This window comes from Sarcophilus harrisii, chromosome 2 (assembly GCF_902635505.1).
Source record: "Sarcophilus harrisii chromosome 2, mSarHar1.11, whole genome shotgun sequence".
NCBI lineage: Eukaryota > Metazoa > Chordata > Mammalia > Dasyuromorphia > Dasyuridae > Sarcophilus > Sarcophilus harrisii.
In genome coordinates, this window is record NC_045427.1 from 219,723,382 (window position 1) to 219,749,994 (window position 26,613).

Consider the following 26,613-nt stretch of genomic DNA (forward strand, 5'->3'; position numbering starts at 1 on the left):
TGACATAGTGGATAGAGCACCAGTCCTGAAGTCAGGAGGACCCGAGTTCAAATCTGGCCTCAAACACTTAACACTTCCTACCTCTGTGATCCTGAGCAAGTCACTTAACTCCAATTGCCTCAGCCAAAAAAATAAAAAAGAAGGAAGAAAATCAAATTACCAGTATCAAAAATGAAAAGGGTGAATTTATCACCAATGAAAAGGAAACTAAATTAGCAGCTATTTTGCTCAGCTATATGCTAATAAATGTGACAATTTAAGTAAAATGGTTGAATATTTACAAAAATATAAATTGTCTAGATTAGTAAAAGAGTTAGAAAAAGACATTGAACAAGCCATAGATGAACTCCCTAAACAATCTGTAGAGTCAGATGGGCTTATAAGTGAATTCTACCAAACGTTTAAAGAGCAAGTAATTCCTGTACTGTATAAACTATTTGGGAAATGAGTAAGAAAGAATCCTAACAAATTCTTTTTATGTCATAAATATGGTGCCGATACCTAAACCGTGGAGATCGAAAACAGAGAAAGAAAATTATGTACCAATTTCTAATGAATATTTATACAAAGATTTTAAATAAAATATTATCAGAGAGACAATTTAAGTAAAATGGTTGAATATTTACAAAAATATAAATTGTCTAGATTAGTAAAAGAGTTAGAAAAAGACATTGAACAAGCCATAGATGAACTCCCTAAACAATCTGTAGGGTCAGATGGGCTTATAAGTGAATTCTACCAAACGTTTAAAGAGCAAGTAATTCCTGTACTGTATAAACTATTTGGGAAATGAGTAAGAAAGAATCCTAACAAATTCTTTTTATGTCATAAATATGGTGCCGATACCTAAACTGTGGAGATCGAAAACAGAGAAAGAAAATTATGTACCAATTTCTAATGAATATTTATACAAAGATTTTAAATAAAATATTATCAGAGAGATTACAGCAATTTATCACCAAGACAATACATTATGATAAGGTGGAATTTGTACCAGGAATACAGAGCTGGTTCAATATTAGGAAAACTATCAGCATAATTGACCAAATTAGTAACTAAACTAATAGAAATCATATGTTTATCTTATTTGATGAAGAAAAAGCTTTTAACAAAATACATTAAAAACACTAGAGAGCATAGGAGTAAATGGGAGTTTTCTTAATACAATAAGTAGTATCTATCTAAAACCACCAGCAAGAATTATATGTAATAGGAATAAGCTAGCAGCTTTCCCAGTAAGAGCAGAGGTGAAATAAGACATCCATTTTCACCACTGTTCATCATTTTAGAAATGTTAGCATAGTAAGAGAAGAAAAAGAAATAGAAGTTATTAGAGTAGGTAGTAAAGAAACAACTATCACTCTTTTCAGATGATATGATGGGATACTTAGAGAATCGACTAAAAATTATTTGAAATAATTAACAACCTAGCTGAGTCAGAGGATATAGGATAAATACACATAAATCACTGGCCTTTCTTTATATTACCAACAAAGCACAGCAGCAAGAAATAGAAAGAGAAAGTTCATTTAAGATAACTGTAGACAATATAATTTGTTGGCCTACTTGCCAAGACAAACTCAGGAACTATATGAACACAATCACAAAACAATTTTCAAACAAAATCAAGATTTAAGCAATAGGAAAAATATCATTTATTTATGGGTAGGCTTAACTAACATAAGAATAGCAATTTTACCTAAAATAATTTATTCAGTGTCATACCAATCAAACTAAAAAATTAATTTATAGAAGTAGAAAAAAATTAATGAAATTCATTTGAAAGAACAGAGAGTCAAGAATGTCAAGAGAATTAATGGAAAAAAAAATGCAAAGCAAGGTGACCTTAGTTGTACCAGAACTAAAACTATATTATAGAGAGGCAATCATCAAAACTATTTGGAACTGGCTAAGAAATAGAGTGGTGGATTAGTGGAATAAGTTAAGTACACAAAACATAATAGGAAATGACTGAAATAATCTACTTTTAAAATAATAAATAAATACATGCAAAGATAGTTTTCAGCATTCACCCTTGCAAAACCTTGTGTTCCAAATTTTTCTCCCTATCTCCCATGTATTTCCTCCCCTAGATAGCAAGTAATTCAATATGTTAAGCAATTCTTCTAAACATAAATAATTTTTGTTAAACCCAAATATTCCAGGCTCTAGGATAAGAATTCACCATTTGACAAAAAATTCTGGGAAAACTAGAAAATGATATGGCAAAAAGGATGATACCACAAGCAAATTAGAAAAGCAAGGAATAATTTACCTATCAGCTCTATGGAAGAAGAATTTGTGACCAACCAAGAGATAGAGAACATGCAAAATGGATAATTTTGATTATATTACATTAAAAAGTTTATTCATAAACAAAGCCAATGCAACCAAGATTAAAGCAGAAAACTGAGTAACAATTCTTACAAAAACAATAACAGTAGTTTCTCATAAATATCTCATTTCTTAAATATATGAAGAACTGAATCATATTCTAAAGAATACAAGTCATTCTCCAATTGATAAATGGTCAAAATTAAAGCTTTGTATATGAAGCATATGAAAAAAAAATGCTCCAAATCACTATTGATTAGAGAAATGCAAATTTAAGACAGCTCTGATGACCACCTCACATCAATCAGATTGGCTAACAGGGCAGAAAAGTAAAATGTCAGTTGCTGGAAGGGATGCAGAAAAATTAGGACATAATGAATTGTTGGTAGAGTTGTGGAACAATTTGGAACTATGCTTATAGGCCTGTTAACACTGCAGACCTTTGACCTAGCAGTACCACTACTAAGTCTGAATTCCAGAGAGATCACAAAAAGTTCTTTTTGTGATGGCAAAGAATTATAAATTAAGGGAATGCCCCCATCAGTTGGAGAACGGCTGAACAAGTTTTATTACCTGAATACCTGAATGTAGTCAAATATTATTGTGCAATAAGAAATGACAAGCAGGCAAATTTTAGAGAAACCCAAACTTAACACAAAAGAAAGTGGAATGAAATGAGCAAAACTAGGAGAACATTGTACATAGTAACTGCATCATTGTGTGATGATCAAGTATGAATGACTTCTCAATAAAACGAGGATCAAAGACAATCCCAAAAAATTCATGATGAAAATTTCTATTTACTTCCAGAGGAAAAAACTATGGAGCATGAATGCATATCACAACATATTACTATTTCCACTTTGTTTTGTTTTGTTTTTTCTCTCTCATGGTGTTTTCCTTTTCTCATTCTTCTTTCATAACAAGAAAAATGTGGAATTATATTTAATATGATTATACATGTATAACATCAGATTGCTTGTTTGTCTTGGAGAAAGAGGAGCCATAGAAAAAAATGACATCAGAATTTTATAAAAAAGTAAATGTTGAAAACTATCTTAACATGTAATTGGAAAAAATAAAATACCGTATTAAGTGAATCCAAGCTGAGTGAAACAAGCAGAACCAGGAATATATTGTACACAATAACAGCAAGAATGTGCAATGATCAACTTTGAAAGACTTGGTTCTTCAGTGATCCAAAGGAATCCTAATAGACTTTGGACAGAAAAGGCCATCTGCAACCAGAAAAAGAACTAAGGAAACTGAATGTAAATGAACACATGCTATATTCACTTCTTTTTTCTGTTGTTTTTTTTTTTCAATCTCTCCATGCTCTGATTTTTTTCTCCCAATATAATTCATAAAACAATTTGTATTAAAAATAAATAAACTAAAAGAAAAACCAGGAAAGATTTCCCTGAGCTGATGCTAAGGGAAATGAACTGTGTTAAAAATAACAGCAATATTGTAAGATGATTAGCTCTGAATTATATAACTTTTCAGAATTACAATGATTCAAGACAACTTGGAAGGACTTATAATGAAAAATGCTATCCATGCCCAGAGAAAGAAAGTTAGAACTGTTGTCTGACTATAGATTGAAGCATCCTTTAAAAAACAAAACAAAACAAAACAACTTTATTCATTAGTGGGTTGGTGGGGCAGGAAGTCTTTGTTTCCATTCATAGCATGACTATTTTGAAAATGTTTTCATTGACTACACATTCTAACTTATATTGTATTGCTTGCATTCAAAAGGGAAGTAGAAGGAGGTTGGGAGGAGGGGGGTGCAGATAAGAGGGAGGAAAAGAACTGAAAGTTTTAGAAAATGATCTTAATATTGTTTTTACATATAACGGGGGAAAATAAAACACTTAAAAAAAAAAAAAAGAAAGAAAAGAAAGAAAGAAGACTTTAATCAAAGGAATTTCCAAGCATATAAAGAAGATGCAATTCAGTGATGCTTTTAAAAAAGAAAAGAAATACTCAGCTGATATGTTATTGTACATTCACCACAGACTAGTGCAAAACTCATCCTTTTGTTCAGTATTAAACATCTAAGGCAGAATTAAAGCAGAAACATTTGATAACTAAGACTAATAGCCATCCCTCTACAGACAAGCTCCTGGCAACTGAGTATTTTAGCTAAAGGAGGCCGATGCCACTTAGAACAGGGGATAGGGAGTGGGGTGTTGCAATGAGGTATTTAAGTTGACAAGCTTAGAGATTTTATATCCCACCTGACGTAGAGTGGTTTAGAGTTGAACCCCGTAATACAAAGCAACTTCTTAGACATGTTAAAAACAGCCTTTCCTAAGGTTACTTTCTCTTGTTCCCACCCCATAACTATAGTGGATTCTTTCTACAATTCTGTGGTGGGTGACTGTAACAGCTCTTGATCTTGCAGTTAATTGGGTTTGAATATATTAAAGCTACATGCTAAAAATGCCTTTCTTTTCATGGCACTGAATTTATTCAGATTTCCTCTTAATCCAAGAACCTCCACTCCATGCTCTTGTCATCCTGATGGTATATTGTTGTGGTGGTGCTCACTAACTTACTGTCTCCCCTGTCATCTCCATTCCTAACCAGAGTGATTAAAATATTCCCCGATCACTGTCAGTTTGCCTGTTAATTCTTCAGAGTCAGAAGAAAGAACTAATAGATGTAATTAGATCAATGAAGTAAACCATTTCAAAAGGAAATTAGTGTTACTAGCAAGTATATGCTTCTCTTCCCCCCCCCCTCCCCCCCCCTCCCCTTATTGGAAGTTAAGACTTTTGGGATGTTTTCCCCTTTTATAGTAGGGAACAAACTCCTTCAAAAGTGTTTTTTGTGCTCCACCAAAGTGATAACATCTGATAGCAAGCAATCCTTGACTCCTATTGTCTTCTGATGTCCTGTCTTCAAGAAAATCTTCTCATCTTCATTCAATTCTTTCATCAGGCTCTTTTTCTTCAAGACAACAGTCTCTTCTTGGTCCGTAACTCTCTCTCATTGTTTTTCATTTTTCCAAAGTGCCCTAGACACTAGATTTAGAATATTTAAGACATAAACAACTTTCAAGCTCTGGGTGTCAGAAGCTAAACGTTCTTTATTATTTTCTAGAGCTGATTAGTTAATACTCAGTTTTCTGTTTTGGTGCTTTGTTGTGGCCATCTTTTAAGAGCTCAAAGCATAGGAGCCCTTTGATCTCAGAGGCAAGATGAATGAGACAGAAGGCTCATAGTGTAAAAAGAGCTCCAGTGTATTATGCCATACGGCCTTGTTGATAAACATTTTTGCAAGCATAATCAATGCATGAACAGTAGGCAATCCCTAATCACCATTCAGAGAAGGCTCATGGGCTTCGTGTATGCGTGGTATCTGCCTATGAGAGGAGAGCTAATCCAGCAATTCAGTAACTTGTTCACAAGTGAAATGCCCTGTTTAGACATCTCTGCTTACATAGCCACTGGCTGGCGCTTACACCCATTCCCATGATCACAAATCATCGCTCCTTGCCCAACAAGGGCATTTCTGCAGTGGGGCAGAAAACTTATTGTGCACCAAAGGTTGAGGTGGTCTCAGTACTCCCTCTTGGCAGGATCCCATTATCTTTTAGATTAAAAAGTCCTTTCTTGAGCTGCAACCTCTAAAAAGACAGTGGAGAAAGATCTATAAAAGCACCCTAATATTACAGGGCAACAACAAAGCAGTAACAACATAATAACACACAGGGCAATTGATGATTCTAATTTTAACCACCATGAAGAAGTATTATCAAACCAATGTATGATTTTCAGCAGTTTTATCTGATTCAAATCTTCATGAGAAGCTTTCTCTATGTCAGATGCTAGTTTATAAAAACTTTCTATGTCACCTTATTGAGAAGTAAATAATGGTTATTCAAATGCCTCTTGATACTGTCCCAATCTTGTCCTGTATGATTTATACAGCAAAGAGGTTACACAAACCTTTGTATATCTGTAATCACATTGTAATTGAGCCTGGAGTTTCAATGACTTCAGTTCTGCTCCTATTTCCAATGCTACCTCTCTTAAATCTTTTATCATCTTATGCAATTGTTCATCTATCTTAGCTTGTCAGGCAAAACCCACCGAGACATTCCTAGCTAGTTCCTCTGTACTATGCATAGTACATGCTTGTACTATGCTGTTTTGTACATTCATACAATGTCCATATCCATACATTGATATGGACATTGCAAGAGAGACTGATGAAAGTATAAGTGAAGCCAACATAATGATATCTAATATGACACAAATGATACATCTCTCTTTTCTAATAGGATTAAGGTCTGTTTCCTTCAATACTATTATGGTATTGAACATATGATGAATCTTAGTATGATACCATTTCTCACTTTTGACAGGGACATCTACTTCTAGGGGATGGGTCTGTCTGTGCTCAAACTATGAATTTCCTGACCTCCTTTTCTGGTTCTGATTTCAGACTTTGTTTAATGAGATTATATATAGTAAAGTGACTTTTTTGTATTTCTCCTGGGCATTGCTTATCATAAGCAGTAAACTGTTCACCAAAAACAATCCATCTATCACAATTATAACACAAAAGAACCTTAGGTAACCATGGAGAAATTTTGTAAGAAATGTCCAGGAATTTCTTAATGTCTCCTAATTGAACTGTGCGGTAAGAAAAAGGACATGGCTAGGGTATATAGACCTTTCATGGATCTTTTATACATTTATATCTAGTCCTGACATATGCTTCCCTGTCTGAAGAGAGTAGGGTGCCTATTTTCTGCCCTATTTGGTTACTATCTACCGTACTCTGCCTAGTCTGGAAACAGCTCAGTGGGCTCTCCTTCTGGAGTCCTCATAGAGGTTGTCTTGACCACGTAGCAGTGCTTGACCCCAAAGTGGTTGCTCTGGCACCAGTCTAGGTTCCTGTCTCTGTTCCTGGGCATCTTTTGTTGTGACCATCTTTTAAGAGCTCATGTTATTCTCAGAGGCAAGATGAATGAGGTGGCAGACTCATAGGGTGTGAAAAGAGCTCCAGTTCATTATGCAGCACAGCCTTATTGATATACATTTTTGCAAGCGTGATCAATGCATGAACAGTAGGCAATCCCCAATCACCAATTCAGAGAAGCAGCTTTCGGTCTTTGTGTATATATGGCATCTGCCAATGGGAGGAGAGCCAATTTAGCAATTCAGCAACTAGTTCACAGGCAAGAAGCCTTGTCCAGGAATCTCTGCTTATGTAGCCACTTGCTGTGACCTTCAGCTTACATCCGTTCTCACAAATCATTGCTCCTTGCTCAATAAGGGCATTTCTGCAAGGTGCCGAAAACTTACTGTGCACCAAAGGTTGAGGTGGCCTTGGTACTCCCTCTCGGCAGCGTCCCATAACTCAGCAGTGCTTGTCCTGTAGGTTTCCATACAAATACTCCTCTTTAATGCTTGAGCCAATTTAAACTAGTAGACAAAATGACAGTGTCAGGAGCATCCTGGGAGCAAAATACAGATAGATAATAATACCTATATCTGCATATAGATAATAATGAGCCCTGTGGAAGCTGATAAGGCCATCAGTTGAGTTAGCCAAAAAACCCCAAAAAACCAAAAAACTAATAACAATCTTCAACTGCATTAAAGCATGCTTTACAGAATGGAGACTTGATAGTCCTCTGCCTCAGTCAGACCACATCTGAAGTTTTGTATTCAATTCTATGTACTATAGTTTAGGAAGAGACACCAGTAAGCTATGGAAAGTCAAGAGGAAGCAGCTAGAATGGTAAAGGACTTCAAGTCCATAAAGATCAATTGGAAAAAAAAAAATATGGCTGTATATTTAACCTGGAGAAAATTGTTTGATGGAATGACAGGTATATGATAGCTATCTTCAAGGATTTAAAAAGGCTGTCATTGTGAAAGAAGGATTAGACATTTTTCATTTGGTTTTAGAGGGCAGGAACAAAAGTAATGAGTGTAAGTTAGTAAGAGGCAAGTTTACATGTGATACTGGGAAAAACTTTGTAACAGTAAAAGCTGTCTCAAGGCAGAAATGGTTGCCTCAAGGGGTAGTAGATTCCCCTTTTCTGGGGGCCTTCAGGCAAAGGTTGAATGACTAATAGCCATGTAGGTTATAAAATATATTTTCAGGTATGCTTTAAACTAGATTGACATTTCTCTGAATTCTCTGAAATTCTATAATTCATGCTTCTCCCCTTGACATATTCTTCCTTCTTTGTCTTCTGTTCTTATTCTGTCTTCATCTGTCTCTACTTTTTATTTATACAATCCTTGCATTAGAAACTGATTTTACTCTAAGCCACCATTTCTTTTTTTTTTAATATTTTTCCTTTTCAAGGCTCAACTCAGGTGTTTCTTCTTTGTGAGCCCTCTTCTACTCTTCCCTCTTCCCACTCGCCAGCTGTTAAATATTTCTCCTGAAATTTCTCATAATGCTATTCATTCAGTAAAAAACTGAATCTTTCCTTTGCATTTTCTGCTTTATTACTTACAGCATAATGATATAACCCCCCCATGAACATGTCATAGTTATTTTGTCTTTTTCCATTAGATCCTGTGTTCAAAGCACTTACATACAGTTCATGTCTTATCATAGCCAGGTATCTTAGCTTTCAGCAAGAGTGCCTTTCCTATAGTAGAATTAATAGAATTTTGTTGAAACAAAATGAATTTTAAATCTCAGATATTTGGTTCTCTCTGCCATTTTTGGTGAATTAATGGTTAATAAAGGATTTTTTTGACTACTCACTTCTTTATCTCATTCTTCTCCAAAGAGCTTCATTCAAAGATGAGTAACTACATGATTTCTGATCAAATTTTAGATGATAACGTATTAGATTTTTGAAGATGTGAACTTGGAAGGTAACAAAGTGTAAGAAGATATAAAATATACAGAAATATAACAATCAACTGACTTATAACTTCAGTCAATGGAACCAATGTGGGATAATGTTAGCTACCACTTTAATAAATAAAAATTAAATATTATGTCATGTTAAAACCAAATATTATGATGTATAAATTGACCTTTAAAGGTTAAGGAAAACTTATGCCAAATTGAGCTTAATGTATATATTTTAGATATCTCCACAACTGAGTATCTTAATTGTTTGTTTTTTTTAATTGGACTAGTGATTTTGTGGTTTATGGAATTCCTGTTTGTAATGTACATGAGCATCCCTCTGAAATTTATCTTAAAGAGTTATCTTACAGCCAGTCTTGAATGAGACCGGAGACTTGAACACATCTCAAATCTTCCTGATTGAGGCTAGTTTCTGCCTTTTTAACGAGTCATTATTCTGTGTTCTCCTCCCTCCTAGTTGGGCAGAAGAGAAAACAGCTTCATTTAGGTTATGACTTGCTTAGAATCACATAACTAGCCGTTTGCCCCAGCCAGCAACTGTTCACAGTTAATACCAACTCTATTTTAAGGACCGAAAAAGCCTCATCACTAAGTAACAAGCAGACAAGTTCCTGGCCCAAACAGCAGAATAATTAATGAAGAACCATCCTTTTCTTTAGGAATTTAAAAGGTTAGAGTTGGAAGTAGCTCTAAAAGTAACCTTGTATAATCCTCTTATTTTATAGATGAGGAACATAGGACCTAGAGAGGTTAAGTGATTTACCCCCTGGTCATGAAGTCATAGTGGCAAAGGAAGGACTAGGACTCAGATCTTTTCCTAGAATATTTTGCAGATTTAAATAGAATTGTCATTTTACCAAAAGAAAAAATAAACTCATGAGCTCTAGATAGAAGCCTTTGAGGACAAGAATATTTGAAAGACTTCTTTGTTTTGACATAGTACTCTAGTCTTATGCCATTTGTTGATATATTCTTTGCCATACATCACAAATGAAGGCTAGTCATAGTTTGTTACTAATAGCAATGCAGTCCTGTATACATTTCCCTCTGGAGTAGGTAGCTTCTGGTGAGCTCCTTCCAAATTGTGTTATCTGACATTATTGATGTCTTCACAGAGAAGACAATAAGCTCTGTAAATCTTTCTCCCTGCTGAGATTATTGTTAAAATAAAACAAACCAAAACATCTGGCCTCAGTGACTGACTTCTGGGCTTTGTTATGTGGGAAATACTGAAGGTTTACAGTTGTGTTATTCTGAATTTAACAGTATTGTAATCAATCTGTTAACTCATTACTTATTTCATTTTTCTTATTTTTATAAAATACAATTATTACTACAAGCCAACCCTTGATTTTTCACATTAATGGAAGTGGAACATAACTAACTACTGAAATAGTAGATGCTCCCCTAACAGACCTCCAGACCCACTGGAGATCCTATAATTCTGTCACTTTATTAGACTTGGATGTGTTTTTGTATTTGCATTTGAATATATGTGGTTATCATTCTGTGAATTCACTTCTAACAGAAAAATGATGCCATATTAGGAAGTCTAAGCTTAGCAATAGTGGGCAGCTCTCCAGTTTCTGCTTCCTGACCCCTGCTTAACTAAACTTCCCTGCCATTTACTTCATGCTGGGAATAGACAGCATTTTTTTCTGATAGAAAGCATCAATATCTCTGGAGCAGGAGGACTAGGTTAAGAATGTAGAAATGAATAAAGTTCCTCTTCCTTATTCTAAGTATGTAGGATGGCAAGAAATCAAGTGATTAAGAAACAAATTACTTATGAAATTAAAAACCAGTATGTTGAACACAGATTTATCTGTATTCATATATTCCTTATGAATTTCAATAAATTCAAGTCCTAAGTAACTACCTACCTTTTGACAAATGGTAGACTAGGTGCCCAAAGGGGGAAAAAGAAAAGGAATAAGATTTATTACTATCTTAGTCAACAAGCATTTATTAGGTACCTATGATATGCCAGTCACTCACTGTGCTGAGCTTGAGGGATATAAAGAAAGGCAAAAACCACAGTTTCTGGTCTAAAAGAGCTTATTTTAATGGAGACTGCAAGTAAACAAATATGTATGTACAAGGTATATGTAGTATAATTGAGAAATTTGGGGAGACTTTTCATTGTTTGTCTTTGGTTCTCCAATGGCCTTTTTCCTTGTGTCTCCTCTTAGATTTAGTCAGGATTATGCTCAGATCCTACCTTCTGCAGAAGACCTTTCCCTGTATTCTTTAGAGCCTTCCGTCTGAGATCACCTTCCATTTACACTGCATATAGGCAGTGAGATAAAGGGTTAAATTTGAGGTCAGCAGAAATGTCCTAGTTCTTAGAGTGTATGGAGGAAATAACGTAAGAAAAGTAGGAAAGGGCACGGTTGAAAAGGGCTTTAAAAGTCAAACAGAAGATTTTATATTTGCTCTTGGAAGTAATAGGGAGCCACTGTAGTTTATCGAGCAGGTTTGTGGCATGGTCAGACGTATTTTGGGAAGATCACTTAGCGAAATGGAAAATGGACTGAACTCCATAGACATATAAGGTAGAGAGAGCAGCTAGCAGATGTCACTGGACTGGTAAGCCCTGTGGCAGAATAGTGATTGTGTGAATGGAGAGAGAAAGATGGGAGATTTTACAATTTGACTTCAGCCTATCCTTCAAGCCTTACTATTCTTCATATACTCTATGATCCAGGCAAACTGGTTTTCTTTGTTGTTTATAGCCTCATCTCCCATCTCTTTGAATTTAGATAGGTAATTCTCCAGGCCTGGATTGTATTTTCTTTCATCTTCTCTTTTTGGAGAAGTGGCTAATGTGCTTCTGGCCTCATGAGGCCTTTCCTGATTCCTATAGTTGCTAATGTTTTCCCAAATTACTTTGCATTTATTTTTAATTTCTTAGATGTGTTTGTGTTGTCTCCTCAATTGAATGGGAGCTTCTTGAAGTCAAGAACTGTTTCATTTTTATTTTTATATCTCCAACACCTGTTACAATGCCTGAAGCCTAGTATAAATGCTTAATAAATGTTTGTTGATTAATTGAAGTATGTGCTGTGGACTGTCGCACATGTGTGATCCCTCTAGATCTGCTTATGTACATTGAACTGGCCTCCTAGAATAAAAGACATGGGTTAGAAAGGATTAGAAAGAACTGGTATTCTCTACCTAATGTCATTAATTGATTCTGAAAAAACACATGAAATGATATTGCAGGGGATGGTTACAGAGAAAAGATACAAATGGAAATTCAGAAACATCATAGGAACTCCCAACTTTATAGTTAGGTTTGAGTTGAATGTATTAACTGTACATTTACAACCTCATATGTTTGGCTCATTTGGGACCAAGTATGAATCTTAGCATGATAGTAGCCTAAATCTAGGGTTGGAAGGGACTTCAGAGTTTATCTTTGTCCATTATCCTCATCTAACAGATGAGGAAACTGAGATTCAGAGAGGCTAATGATTTGTCCAAGGTCACACAAGATTCTAGTAAAGATTTGAACCTAGTTCCTCTGGATGCTAATGCTGTTTTTACTGGGAATTTTTCTTTTTTTTTTTCCTGGAAAATTTTCACAGACTCAAGAGTTTTAAAAGTGGAAAGGACCCTACCAGCCATCTAGTGCAACCTGTGCGCAAGAAAGAGTTCTCACTACCACACACCAAACAAGTGGCTATCCTGTCTGTGCTTGCAAGCTTTCTGCCTTTACCCATTATTCCCAGTTTTGCCTCTAGGGCCAAAGAGAACAAATCTAATCCCTCTTTCACATGACTGTCTTTAAAATGTTTGAAGGTGTGGCATAGACAATAATCTGGCAAAGGAGACAGGGAAGAATAGACAGACAGATAGTAGAAGAATCAAAAGAGAATACTATCATGAAAATATAGAGGAAAAGAGTATCCAAGAAGACAAGAGGCTATAGAGAGGTTGATAAGAATGAGATTTGAGAAAAGGCCATTAGATTTTTTTAATTAAGATATCATTGCTAACTTTGGAGAGACTGGTTTCAGTGAATGATGATGAGGTTGCAAATCAGATTGTAGAAGGTTTAGAAAAAAATGAGAAATTGGAGTCATCTACTATAGAATGCTATGAAAATCCTTTTAAAGTTAATTTTACTATCAGAACACAAGAACAGTATTGCATTCTTCCTCTTAACTACAAATAAACTATTATCACAGCTTCATCACTTATAGATATATCTAGGAAGTCATTCACAGAATGAATCCTCACTATACACATCTCCATAAAAGTTTATCCTGAACATTCTTTTAAGTAAAATGAAACTACTTTCTTCCCAATGCTTCTTTCATTTGCCAAGATTTTTGGTATAATAAGTATTATGTTTTAAGAAAAAGCAAAACAAAACATGGAGACATTAAAAAAAAGAAAAGGATCATTAAAATACAAGTATCATGTTTTTTAAAGGCACAGTTCATTAAGTGCTGAGTCTGGAGTTGAAGACCTGAGTTCAAATGTGATCTCTGTTTGCCTGAGTTTGCTCATTGTAAAATGGGGATAATAAGAACATCTATCTTGCAGAGTTGTAAGGTTCAGATGGGCCTAGCACAGTACTGGCACATAGTGAGTGTTATATAAATGCGTATTGTCTTCTCTTTCCCTTCAGGACAGTGTTTGATGCATTGTGTCATTGGTAATGTTTTATTGGAAGTTACTTTTTTTTCAATGTGATTAATGAAATTTATTCTTTAAAGGTGATTTTTAAATCTCTTAGAGCCAACCTTTTTCTCCTGTGGAAACAAATTTCCAAAATTATACTACTGTTTAGTCATTGGGAAAATAGGATTTGATTTTTAAATTCTATTCAGATTTCCAGGAATACATCTACTGTGTAAAGTGAATTATATTTTAAATGCTAGATAAAATATTATTCTTTTAAGTACTAACTCAGAAGCTATTACGTACTGCTACATTTAGGTTGTTGGGCCATGTCTGGTATCTCTGACCTAATAATTCACAGCCAGCAGACTGACCCAAGCTAGCCAGTTTAGCAAACATTCTTTCAACAAAAGGCCCATCCCTTTTCTTCCTATGTCATGAATTTTATAGTAGACACACAAGATCAGGCATTCAAAGCAAGCAGAGGTGGCAGCTAAAACTGTATGACATTTCCTGCCTCCCTTCCTCCTACACCCAGAATGTTAAATGAGAATCTTTGAATTTCAGGCAAGTTCTTTCTTGGTTAGTGAAATGTAGTCTTAGGTTTGGCAACAGTGCTGAGGGCTTCTCATTTTCCTGGAAGCCTCATCCAGTCATATAAACCAAGTAGTTAGCTTGCTCATAGTGTTAATTTCTTAATCAAGTGGGGAAACTGACAGATTCTCCCACTCACTACTGGAGGTGGCTGGAGGCAGGCATTCCAATGAGATTGCTGGTACCTGCACATTCCTCATATTACAAGAGCCTTCAGAAAAGGGCACTATAGCCCTTGTTTCTATGTGACACTGATTTTAAAAAGTAAAATTTAGTTGCTTTTTTTCTGACAGTTTTTAAACTTATCTTGCCTAGTAGAGTTATCTTTGCATTATTCATTATTGCATACACTTCACTTTAGGTTTAAAGTAAATGCTAAAAGGTAAGTGACTTTGACATTTGATATTTAAAGTGGGGTAAGTGCTAAGAACATAAGAATTAATATGACAAGAATTGTGAATGCACCAGGCCTTAACTTGTTGCCAGAACAGAAAGGAGAATCAATCAACCTTTTCCACTGGTAATCAGAAATATAATGTCATTCTCTAAATTCTATGCCTACTGGATTCTATTGCACATGGATTTGCCGGGATCATCTGCCCATTTGGGCTTGCCCCCTAAAGAAATAGAGTTAAAGCTTGAATAGGCAAAGAAGCTCAAGGTAGTGTAACTTTGAGGAGGATGTTTTGTTTAGTAATTTTTGAAAATTATGTTGTAGAGAATCACGTTGCTGTTAAAAAAGGAAAAGAGAAGAAGATGCATGTTGAAAAGAATTAGATTTATGTTTCATTGAAAACATCTTGAGCAGAGCAAAGGAGTATAGAGCATTAGCAATGATTAAATAATAATGCATCAGAATAGTATACTTTCAGTGCATTATTTTCACTTCTCTATTGGAACAGTGTTCAAAGGAGGAAGTGATTCCTGATGATATGGAAAATTATTGTTCACTAAAATATAGCAGCAATTTTGGGGGACATATTTATATCAAATAACTATAATAGAAGTCTATTTTGATAACCAATATATAAAGGGAATTGATGCATATATTCGTATATAGATAACCAAGAACTAGTCCTTAATAAATAAGTAGTCAAAGAGTATGAACAGTTTTCAACATACATGTTGCTATGGGCATTTGGAATAATTAGTGTGGCAGTCTTATATCTTGTGGGCTCATATCCTTTCCACACTTTCTTCCCCTTCGGAAGAAAGCTTCATAGGACAGGCCAGGAATTAAAATATATTAGAAAGAACAACTTAGTAGAAGCGGGCAAAATGAAAACTGACTTTATGGTACCTAATAAAACATTAAGCTTTTCTATCAACAATTTTATCAATATATGCTTTAAATCATTAATAAGAGAAATGATTAATTTCTAAGTATTTTTACAATATTTAGGATTTATCTTATACTCCTTAAATTGGCAAAGATGAGAACAATTAGAAATAGTCAATGTTAGAAGAGCTGTGAAAAGTCAGGTACAGTAATATATTTTGTGTAGAGTTGTGAATTGGCATAACTGTTGTGGAATAGTTTTGAATTGTATGAGAAAAATCACTAACTGTTCACCTTCGTATCCCATCCAGCTTTCCATCATCTATCTGCTACTATTAATTTGATCTTATCCACCTATCCTAACACTCTCCATATTGATTCTGGGAACTGAGACCTGGGAGGGCCTAGCAAAACTCAGTGCCCAATAGGCCCTGAGGAAATTAATTCACTTATCTTTAGAGCTTCTACCTTTCTACCCCCTCAGTGGTAGGTTAAACAGTTAAAAGGCAAAGAGGTCTCACTAAGTGTTGTATCCTTAGCTTTATCCCTAGACACCAAACCATAGTTTAGCTGCACATCCTATTTGGCCATTTATCACATCTTTCTTTGAGTTCAGCTCCCCAGAACATAAATTCCATTTTCTGGGTCAATATCCCCATATATGGGGTGTGTGTGTGTGTGTGTGTGTGTGTGTGTGTATGGGTATGGGTGTGTGTGTCTTGCTGCTTATTAGAATTTCATTTCTTGGAGGACTATGTCTTTATATATATATATATGCCCAGCACTTAATATAACTGGTTCATAGTAAATACTTAGTAATAAATGCTTATTCACACCATTTGACCCAGGGATACTATTATTTGACATATACTTCTAAAAATGCCAGATAGCAAAGTATGCCAAAATATAGCAGCATATTTTTGTATTAATTTTTAAAATTTCTAAAGAAAGTGAATACCTATTGATTAAGGAATGTCTAAGCAAATTGTGGTATTGCAGTGCCATGGAATAAATACTATGGTAGCTTAAGAAGTCATGACTGTTATTCAGAGAATTGGAGAGAGAGACAATATGAACTGATGAAGAATGAATTAAATGGTAGCAAAAGATCAGTGTTCCCAGTGATTACTACAATATCATACAAAAATAGCAAGAGAGCTGTCCTCACAATGATACCAGGGACTCCCCTCCAGCAGACAGTACTTATAATTTTTCTCCACAGAGAAATAGTGGTGAGTAGGGGGAGTGGAATGCTGCATATACTTTAAAAATCTTATTGATATTTTTTCACATAGTCCAGATTACCCCGTCTTTCATCCCCTCCCCATCCAGAGCCACTTCAGATTTTTTGCATATATTTTGATGGATTGGTTTTTTTAGTGGGTTTTGCTTTACTATTCTTTGTTTTCTTACAAAGAGGAGTCTGCCATGGGAAAAGTTGTGTTGAGAGATAGCTGTGGTTTAAAAAAAAAAAAAAAAAACCAGACAAACAATAGGGGACACCACCCCACACACCCCCACATCCCAGGTACCCTTTATCTGTCCGCTCTAGTCTAGCATAGGTGAGCTTGATGAAGCTGTGTTTGTTGAAAACTCTTTAAGTTATAAAGGAGTTGAATTATGTGTTGATTTATCTCTGTGAATTGAAGGGAATAGAGCTCTAAGCTAAAGCTTCTCAGTATTGTTTCCTCCCCTCCTCCAAAGCAATGTCTCATTACCTAGCCTCTTATAATTCTTTTAGAAAATGCCCATTTAGCACTTTTCCTTCCCTCACCTGAATTTTTCTTTTTTTTTTTTTCACCTGAATTTTTCTCTCCTCTCCTAATTTCTATAATTTCCTCACACCAATTTCATACTTCTATTATAACATTTAATTATTTCTAATAAATTAACTGTCCACAGAAGAAGGCCATATATGAACCTAAGGAACTTTCCTATAATTTTTTGATTACATATGTGTAATATATAACAAGGATAATCTTCAAATAAATAATAATCTTGTCTTTGAAAAAGTTTATAGATCTCAGATTAGCAACCCCTAGCAATCTTTCTAATATCAATAGAAAAAGTTTATAAAAAATATAAAATATTATGCTACTTATCAAAAAGTTGCAATCTAAGACTAATGGTCTGACTTTTGAGCTAGAAAAAGACTTATTCTGGCAATATTAGATCTGGTTTAGTGCCATCTTGGAGATTTGGGTCTTGAGGTAGTTTTTGAATGGTCTGCAGATACTCTTTCCTCTCTTCCCAGATCTAGAAACCTGCCATTAGAAATAGTAGCTTGAGGGGAACTAGATTTAAGGAAAGAGGGAAAAGAGTATCTATTCATCTTGATATATATATATTTTTGTTTTCATCCTAGTTGTGTCTTGGATTGAACTGGAACTGAACATTCTAGAGCAGAGCAACTTAGCTCAAGGTCTTTTGTCTTCTTCAAATCCCTAAAAGCATTGGAAGGGAGAGGGGGGGAAAAGTATCCTATTTATCTTTGTCAAATCAGCTCTATAGATTGACCTGAATTTTTCTATATAAAATTAGGGTTTTAGTTTGTACCATTCTGGTTCTTGTTCCTTGCTATTACTTAATAACAGACCAAGGTTAAACTTTACTGCTTGTCTGCTGTAGCCTGAGTAAGATATAGTTTGAGAGATACACCATTACTGTACCTTGAATAAAATCAACTCCTTTGTAGTGAAAGGTTTTTTAAACCTTTAAAAATAGACTTAAACACCATGGTATTAGTCTATAATGCTTCAGATATTTAGGCTAGAGCTAGGAGCCTTGTATCTTAAGCTTGTATGAGATCACCCTCAGCCTCTTGCTTCTTTCATACAAAGCCTCATGGAATGGTCAGGATTCGAAGCAACTTTGGAATATCTTGTTGGATATTGACAAGATGAAAACTGACTTTGTGATACCTGATATAACATATCTACCTACTTATTTCTCTTTGTTCTTCCCTCAACCCTAATCTTATAGTAATAAGCAAAATAACCAATAAAAAATATGAGTACTGCCATGTACAGTTCTTTAAGAACACAGTGCATTTATCTGTGGTTTAAATCTTATTCTGTATGAGTACTAGAATACCTTGTCTTAAAATCACTTTCCTATGGAAAAATATTATTACTCTAAAGATTAGCTTGCTTTATCACATGACTTTCAGCCTAGAGAATCCTAGGGCTCTTTACAAATAAAACTCTAGAGTTACTTCATCTGCCGCAGTATATTTTACATACATATACAGAGTATGAGAAGTTAAAAATGTAATTGGATGATTTAAATAAAGCAGGATGCATTTACCTCATTTGTATTGGAATTTGGGCAGGCTTCAGTTCAGTTAAAAAATATGTGTCCAGGAAAATAATGCCACTGTCAATCTGGGAGAGGAGAGAAAGGAACAAAGGGAAATAAATGGTTTACTGAGAAAACACCACTACCACATCTGACTCTAATGAGGGTAGAAATTGTTTCAACTGATGAAACAAAATAATCAGTTAATGAATAGCAAAATTTTAGTTATTTTATGTTCTACCACATTGCACAATGAAACCTTGTATCTGCTTTGCAAAAAATGGTAATGTCATACTCAAATGATCTTTTCTCTCTTTTTAAACAATAGTAAAAACAGTAGTGATTTTTTAGTTTGAGATTTTGAATGATCCATTTTTAAGTAGCAAAATATGGCAGTGTCTAACTAATGAATGATAGAGTAGACATTTATGTTTAAATATGTTTTTCTTCATTTTGTACAAATATGTATACGTATATACTTAGGTCTATATTACACATTTATACACACACAACTCTTATCTTACAATAAGGAAAGCAAAAGTATATTTCCCACTTAAGTAGCTTTGGAGGTCTTTTTATCCAACTAAGAAAATAAAAGATCAGAATTTTCTACTTTGGAAATCCTTGATGATTACTGTACAAATATGAAGAAATTACAGAGTCCAATTGGGGAAGAATAAGCCAACCATAGGATCTGGAAATTGGGGGAAATAGTATAAACCTCCTTGGGAATTGTCCAAGCCACAGGGCTGTCATTCCTAGGAGAGTATGGACAGCATATAGATATGTTGAGTTTACTACTCTTTTTCTCCTCTTTCCCAATCCAGTAGAGGGACAAAATATTTTTCTTAAGTGGATATTCAGCCTGCTTAGTTGCTGAAGTCATTATGATCACAGTTCTTTAACTTATAGTTGGATCTTAGTCAGGAGGAAAAGGAGAGATATTTCCCTTTATAAAATCTCCCACATTCCCATTTCTATCATTACCCTTATTCCTTAGTTCATTAGAAATTATAATTGTTTGTATTAAACTTTTAAGACAGAGTTTATTTGAGTTCTGACCCACATTTTAATCCTATAGGGATTCTGACTGTGGGAGAGAACAGGAGACTGGAGCATCTGTTCTTTTTGAGCTGTCCTGGTGATTTATTTGGCTAAATTTTAGGATTGTGGAAGGTGACCCACTCAAACCAATAAGTAATATTTTAAAGTCATTTAAGACCCAGGATAAATTCAACCAGAGCTAACACCTGATGTATATATCTCTACCATCATCTGTCATCATGAGAGTGCCAAGTATTCCACATATATTAATGATTAAACTGTTTGGTTTATTTGTAGGAAAGAGGGAGCACATAGGAAAGACTTCTTTGCAGAATAAGAAACTGAGGCACATATATTGGCACCAGTCTAATTTTAGCTTTTATCTATTTGTTAAAGCTGTCTGGCATGACTTTACCCAAAATTTAACTCAGGAAATCATAGATTTTAAAGCTGGGAGAAACTTTTTACAGATCTCCTAGTGTAATCCCTCTGTGCAATAGATGAAGAAATTTCAAACTCACAAAGATAAAAATGACTCAGATTTGCTCAGCTAGTTAGTGGTAAATCTAAAGCTAGAGTTCAGGCAACCACACATCCATTGCAGTACTTTTAAATCTCATGTATTTTCTCACTGAGCAGACTCACCTACTAGACTATAAGCTTCTTGAGAGGAGGTGTGCCATGCCTTTTCCTCCCCCTCTCACCTCTTTACCCCTCCACCTCCCACACTTACCCTAGTACCAAATTAGGTAATAAATGTTGCTAAATTTTGAATCCTTAGTTGCCCCCAGAGACTGATTATCATGTCATTGTGTGCCTTTTTGATTTCTTTTACTTTAACTCTTTCTTAAAACCTTCAGTAGAAGTAAAAGTAAAAAAGCAAATCAAAATATTTTAACGACATAATACCTCTGGTTTTAAAAACAAATACAAAAGTGGGTGAAGTTGTTGAATGAAATGAGATATTTGGATTATTGGTGAATTTCATTTATCTGTGTTCTACTATATGGATCGCTGACAACTAATTGTAACGCATTTAATCTTAGTTTCAGGCTTCTCAAATGTTTGAGAAGCAGAGTTGTTCAATGGCTAGAGTACTGAATCTGGATTCAGAAAAACCTGAATTAAAAATCTCAGTCTCCGATACTTGCCAGCTATGTGACGTTGGACGCGTCACTTATCGCTTCTGTCCACTTCAGTTTCCTCAACTATAAAATGGGATTATAATAACACTCACCTTCCAAGATTGTTGGTGAAGATCAAATGAGATAATATTTGTAGAATGCTTAGTACAGAGTAAATGCTTAATAAATGCTTATTTCTTTCCATTTATTCTGTACATATCTTATATCTACTTCTTTGAATACCGCTTTAGTGTACTTTTATTCTTAATATACTCTTTACTTAGACATACTTAGTTCTGCAGTTTTCTAGGATGCTAAGATGAAGTCTTACTCTAGCTCTCACTGTGGCAAAGCCCTTGCCTTTTTATGGTTTAGTAGGTACTGAATAGGAATTGGGAAATTGGGACTATATTTGTCTACCTGGAGTTCATAGATACATTGTAGAAATGGAAAACAAATGAATGTCTTTGTAGAATCATGCCAGGGTAATTTTTTTTACAACATTATCCCTTGCACTTACTTCTGTTCTGATTTTTCCCTCCCATCCTCTACCCCCTCCCCTACATGGCAAGCAGTCCTATATATGTTGAATATGTCATAGTATATCCTAGATACAATGTATGTGTGCTGATCCAAACAGTTTTCTTGTTGCGCAGGGAGAATTGGATTCAGAAGGTAGAAATAACCCAGGAAGAAAAACAAAAATGCAAACAGTTTACATTCATTTCCCAGTGTTTTTTCTTTGGGTGTAGCTGCTTCTGTCCATCATTGATCAATTGAAACTGAATTAGGTCTCTTTGTCAAGGAAATTCACTTCCATCAGATTACATCTTCATACAGTATCATTGTTGACTTATATAATGATCTCTTGGTTCTGCTCATTTCACTTAGCATCAGTTCATGTAGTTTTCTCCAAGCCTCTCTCTATTCATCCTGCTGGTCATTTCTTATAGAACATTAATATTCCATAACATTCATATACCATTGATTTTTTTTAAATTGCCATTTTGGAAAGACTCTTAATAGACTTTGCTTTCCATTTTTACCAAAATATCACCTAGCATCTCTGTACCCTCTTTTGGCATACATGTGTATAATAACTAACAGTAATTACTTCTGTGGGGCTTACATGTCTCAGTATACCATTTTACACAAATGGACTGATAATTCTAGAATTGGTTTATTAAGTTGCTGGCTCTGTTGGTTAACAGTTGTTGTGACTTTCTTGTACTTGAAATGATTTCTAATTTTTTCTGTCTCCAGATTAATCTGAATAAAGTTGGAGAGTACTGGTGGAGTGCTATCCTGGAAGGAGAGGAGCAAATTGATATTGATAAAATAAACAAGGAACGTTCAATGGCCACAGTGGATGAAGAGGAACATGCCGTATTGGATAGACTGACCTTTGACTACCACCAAAAACTACAGGGCAAACCCCAGAGCCATGAGCTGGTATGAGCTCAGATTGATTTTCCTATAAAGTATCCTTTGAAGAAACACAAGAAATACACTTCCCAAGCAGCACCTTACCTTCCCAGTAAATGCTTTAGGTTTTATTTCATGTAAATGATTAGGTGAAGCAAAAGAGCTAGAAAGAATGAAGTATTTCTCATGTTGTTTTCTACTTTTAGGTATGAGGTACCTGTTGAACCTGTTGAGCTAGTGTGCACACTTCCATTTTTGCTCTCTCTTCGTTTTCACTCTACACACACACACACACACACACACACACACACACACACCCCTACACTTTCTTTTACTCTCATATTATGCCCTTGTTTTTGATATGTTACAATTCATATTTTCTCTGGTGCCCTTGAGTCAAGAAGAAAATGACATGGAAATTATACTGAAGTTATCAGGGCTAAAAAAAAAAAAATTCTAACCATTGTAGATAAACATTGATAAAATAAACAGGGACTGTTTGGTTGTGGTAGATGAAGAAGATTATGTTGTACTGGGCAGTTTGAACTTTGACAGGCACAAAACATTACAGGGTGAACTTCAGAACTATGAACTAATCCAAGCTCTGATTGAGAGCTAATGCTTTTGCATTAGTCTTTTTTGGCCAATTCATTTTTTTGATCTGTGCAACTTCCTCTACTAGTGCAGATCAGCAGCACCTTGGAAATATCGCATGTTAGCTTAGTGAATAGGAGGCTCGGGGGTGTAATTACTTTAAACTTAGTAACAAAGATGTTTATTAGCTTTAATGAAGTGCTAGCCAGAGAAGTCACTACATGAACTAAGACTCATTTCACTAAGATCCCACCTGCTATCAGTAATTCAGGTGCAGGTTCTGTAAATGGAAAACTCAGGGTAGAGACTATGGAATTCTCAAGTTTTCTTTCAAACTCAAAAAATCTGAATGTACTCACCTTTTTACTTGGGAATTTATTGGGGAAAAAGGGAGCAGTAATGAAAGTAACATAAACTTGCTAGCTAAAAACAAATATGAAACTGGTTAACATCTGCCTATTTTAGAGCCCAGTGTAAACAGACTACTAGTGGGAAAAATTGGCCAATTGAATGTATAAATTTTTCCTTTCTATTTTTTTAATCCTAAGAGTGGGTAGTTAAGCAGGGGGAAAAACTTGCTTTTCTCAGAAATTATTTTTAAGTTGGCATTATTCCACATAAGCAATTAGTACCATTTATTTTAACTTTGGTGTGTCAGTGAAATGTAAATTAAGCATGCCATGTGAATAGTTTGGGTGGGTACCATTATTAATTAGCTGACTAATCTGCACTCAATTTTCTCTAGGCTTGCCCCTAGTGAAGTAAAGTTAGCCTGACTTTTCTTGAATTTCTGGCTTTGGACCAGACCTAGAGCAGATTCTTATAGTGTAGTTACAGGTCTCTTATCCTGCTGTAATTCTGCAAGTAAGCCAGAGATTCCCTAGTATGTAAGTTGGTATGCACTGTAGTTAACCTCTGCCTTTTAACATTGGGACCTTTAACTGAGGACATCCTACTACTTCATGGCTAACTCAATGTATGATCATGGAAATAGGTTCCCAGAGTAGTGCCTAGAGTCCATCTTTTTGTTGTTATACTGCAAAATGTAGCATTTGATGCTCTGGAAAGAGTACTTGACAGCAAGGTCATTTGACCAAAATCTGTAGTAATAAAAAAGATCTGATGAAGATAGGAGACTAGTAGAAAAGAATACTAGGCTAAAACGAGTGGGCAGTGTTGAGACAGCAAAATCCCCAAGAAGTAGAAAATACATTTGGTGGGAGTAGAAACAATCAATGATCATCAAATAAAAGACACCTCAGTATTAGAATAAATGTATAGGTATACATAGCATTTAAAAGGTAAAGATAAATCACATGAGTTTACAGAGGAATTCATACATGAGTAGGATTTAGAGTTCAATAGACAATTCTTACATTAGGAAGAGTGATTCTGCCAGAAAGGTAGGAAGGTGCCTGAGGGGCAGACAGAAACAGACAAGCAAGGATCATTCTCCAAAATACTTAAGGAAACCTCTTCAGTGACTGTCACTGTATAATTGACATTTGATTTTTTGGTTTTTTTCCTCAAGTTTTATTGATGCCATTTGTTTTTTATACCACAATTATTTTCAGATACAGTATTTCCCCACCCTCTTAGAATCCTTCTTTATAATGAAGAAAAACAATTAAGTAAAACCAGCTAACATAGTTTCTGACTTTATAGCATATGCAATTCTGAAACCATGATTCCTCCTTCCCAGAGAAAAAGAAGATATGTTTTATCATCTGTTCTCTGGGACAAAATTGGTCACTGCATTTAAGCTGAGAGTCTCTGCCTTTTTATGTTATCAGTTACATGATATCTTTATGTGTCCATGCTCTTGATCTTGCTTTCTTTGTTCTCTATCAATTCATATAAGTCTTTCAGTATTTTTCTAAATTCATCATAGCCCAGTAATATTCCATTACATTTATGTATTACAGCTTGTTCAGCTACTCCCCAACTGATGGGTAATCCTTTGCTACCATTAAAAAAAAAAAAAAAAAAAAAAAGACTACCATGAAAAATCACTTTTTTTTTTGACAGGAGGAATTGCAAGTAAGGACCAAGATAGAATTATATAGTAAGGAGTTGCTTCTTGTCTCTTTTCATAGTTTATTTCCTCTATAAGTGCCATTTGTTTGTAAAAATTCAGTGTTGGGCATCCCAATATCATTTCCTTACAGGTGGGGAAGATTTTTAATAAAAGAAAAAACAAATTTGTGTTTCTTCTTAATGGTGTCTATTTGATTTCAGTCCAGGTAACTGCATTTATTAGACATCCTGCTGCATTAGTGCCGATGTCATCTGATGATACCAGATTATAGTTACTTTAAAAAAAATTTTTTTTAACCCATTCACCAAGAGCCACATAGGTTAGGGAGATACAAGAAGTTGAGAGTAACAGTCCTTAATTCCTTGGAGATATTACTGCACAACTAAGTGTCCATAATTTGCTTGTTTGTTTTTAAAAAGTTATAATCCTCTTGAGGGAACTTTCTAACCCAAGGAAAAAGTTAAATGTATCAACTATCTTACAAAGTTATTCTAGTTCTGAGTGTTTAGAAACTCATTTATACTATACTGTCAGTGAGTTGAGAGGTCAATAGTTTATCAAGTCAGTGATCTTTGAATCTTTTGAAAACAAGACCTACAGTCTCCCTGGCAAGTGCTGAGAGGCCTCATACAGGAGAGTAACCACATTGTCTCTAGCCAGTCCCTGGATACTCTTGCCTAAATATTTCTTTTTTCAGTTCATTTTGAGAAATAAGAGAAATTGTTCTCTAGTTCTAAAGGCCACATATCCTTCTGTTGGCATAGTTCTTCCTTAAAAAGTAGCCAATCCAAAACAAACAAACAAAAAAAAAAAACCTGAAGATTAAAAAAAAAAGTAGCCAATCATTATTATGGGGCATGCAAAGGGATCTTTGAAGAAATTATTTTAAGAAGAAAAAGCCAGATCAGATCAATTGAGGCAGATTTCATCTTGAGTGGAGCAGCTGAACTACACAGGGTCATAGGGCTTTATCTCTACAGATTTGCTCCATCTCAGTTAGAGTGCCTCTGATTCCACTGATGTCTGACAGTTGCCAAAGGGCCATATACTGGGAGAAGTTAGCTTGCTGTGAAATACGGCCTTTACGGAGTTGGAGATTTCAGTAAGGTGACTTAGCTGGATCAGTAGCAAGTAAGCAGGAACCAGATCTCCACTATTAGAGTTCTTAAAACATAAAGAACTTTCTAGTATTCATTACTATGTGGAACATATTGAAATAATGTGTTTGGATTGACTAGAGCAGTTTGATTTATTAAGACTGGTTCTCCTATGCTGTTTGTTTAATCATCCTGTTCCATTTGTAAATTAGTAGGATCCATACTTTTGCCCAGGTAGGGGATAGGAATTAGGGACTAAATCTGTGATTTCATTGTCCTGAGGAACTCTCC

The 26,613-nt window shown here is 35.0% G+C and overlaps 1 protein-coding gene across 1 annotated transcript in view; it reads left to right on the plus strand.

The window, feature by feature from the left end:
- Nucleotides 1-26,613, plus strand: part of NUDCD3 (NudC domain containing 3) — a 107,090-nt gene that overhangs the window by 73,599 nt on the left and 6,878 nt on the right. The window contains exon 5 of the mRNA XM_003757735.4: nt 22,432-22,620. Within this exon, the coding sequence (XP_003757783.1) occupies nt 22,432-22,620 (189 nt within the window). The remainder of the gene's footprint in view (nt 1-22,431; nt 22,621-26,613) is intronic.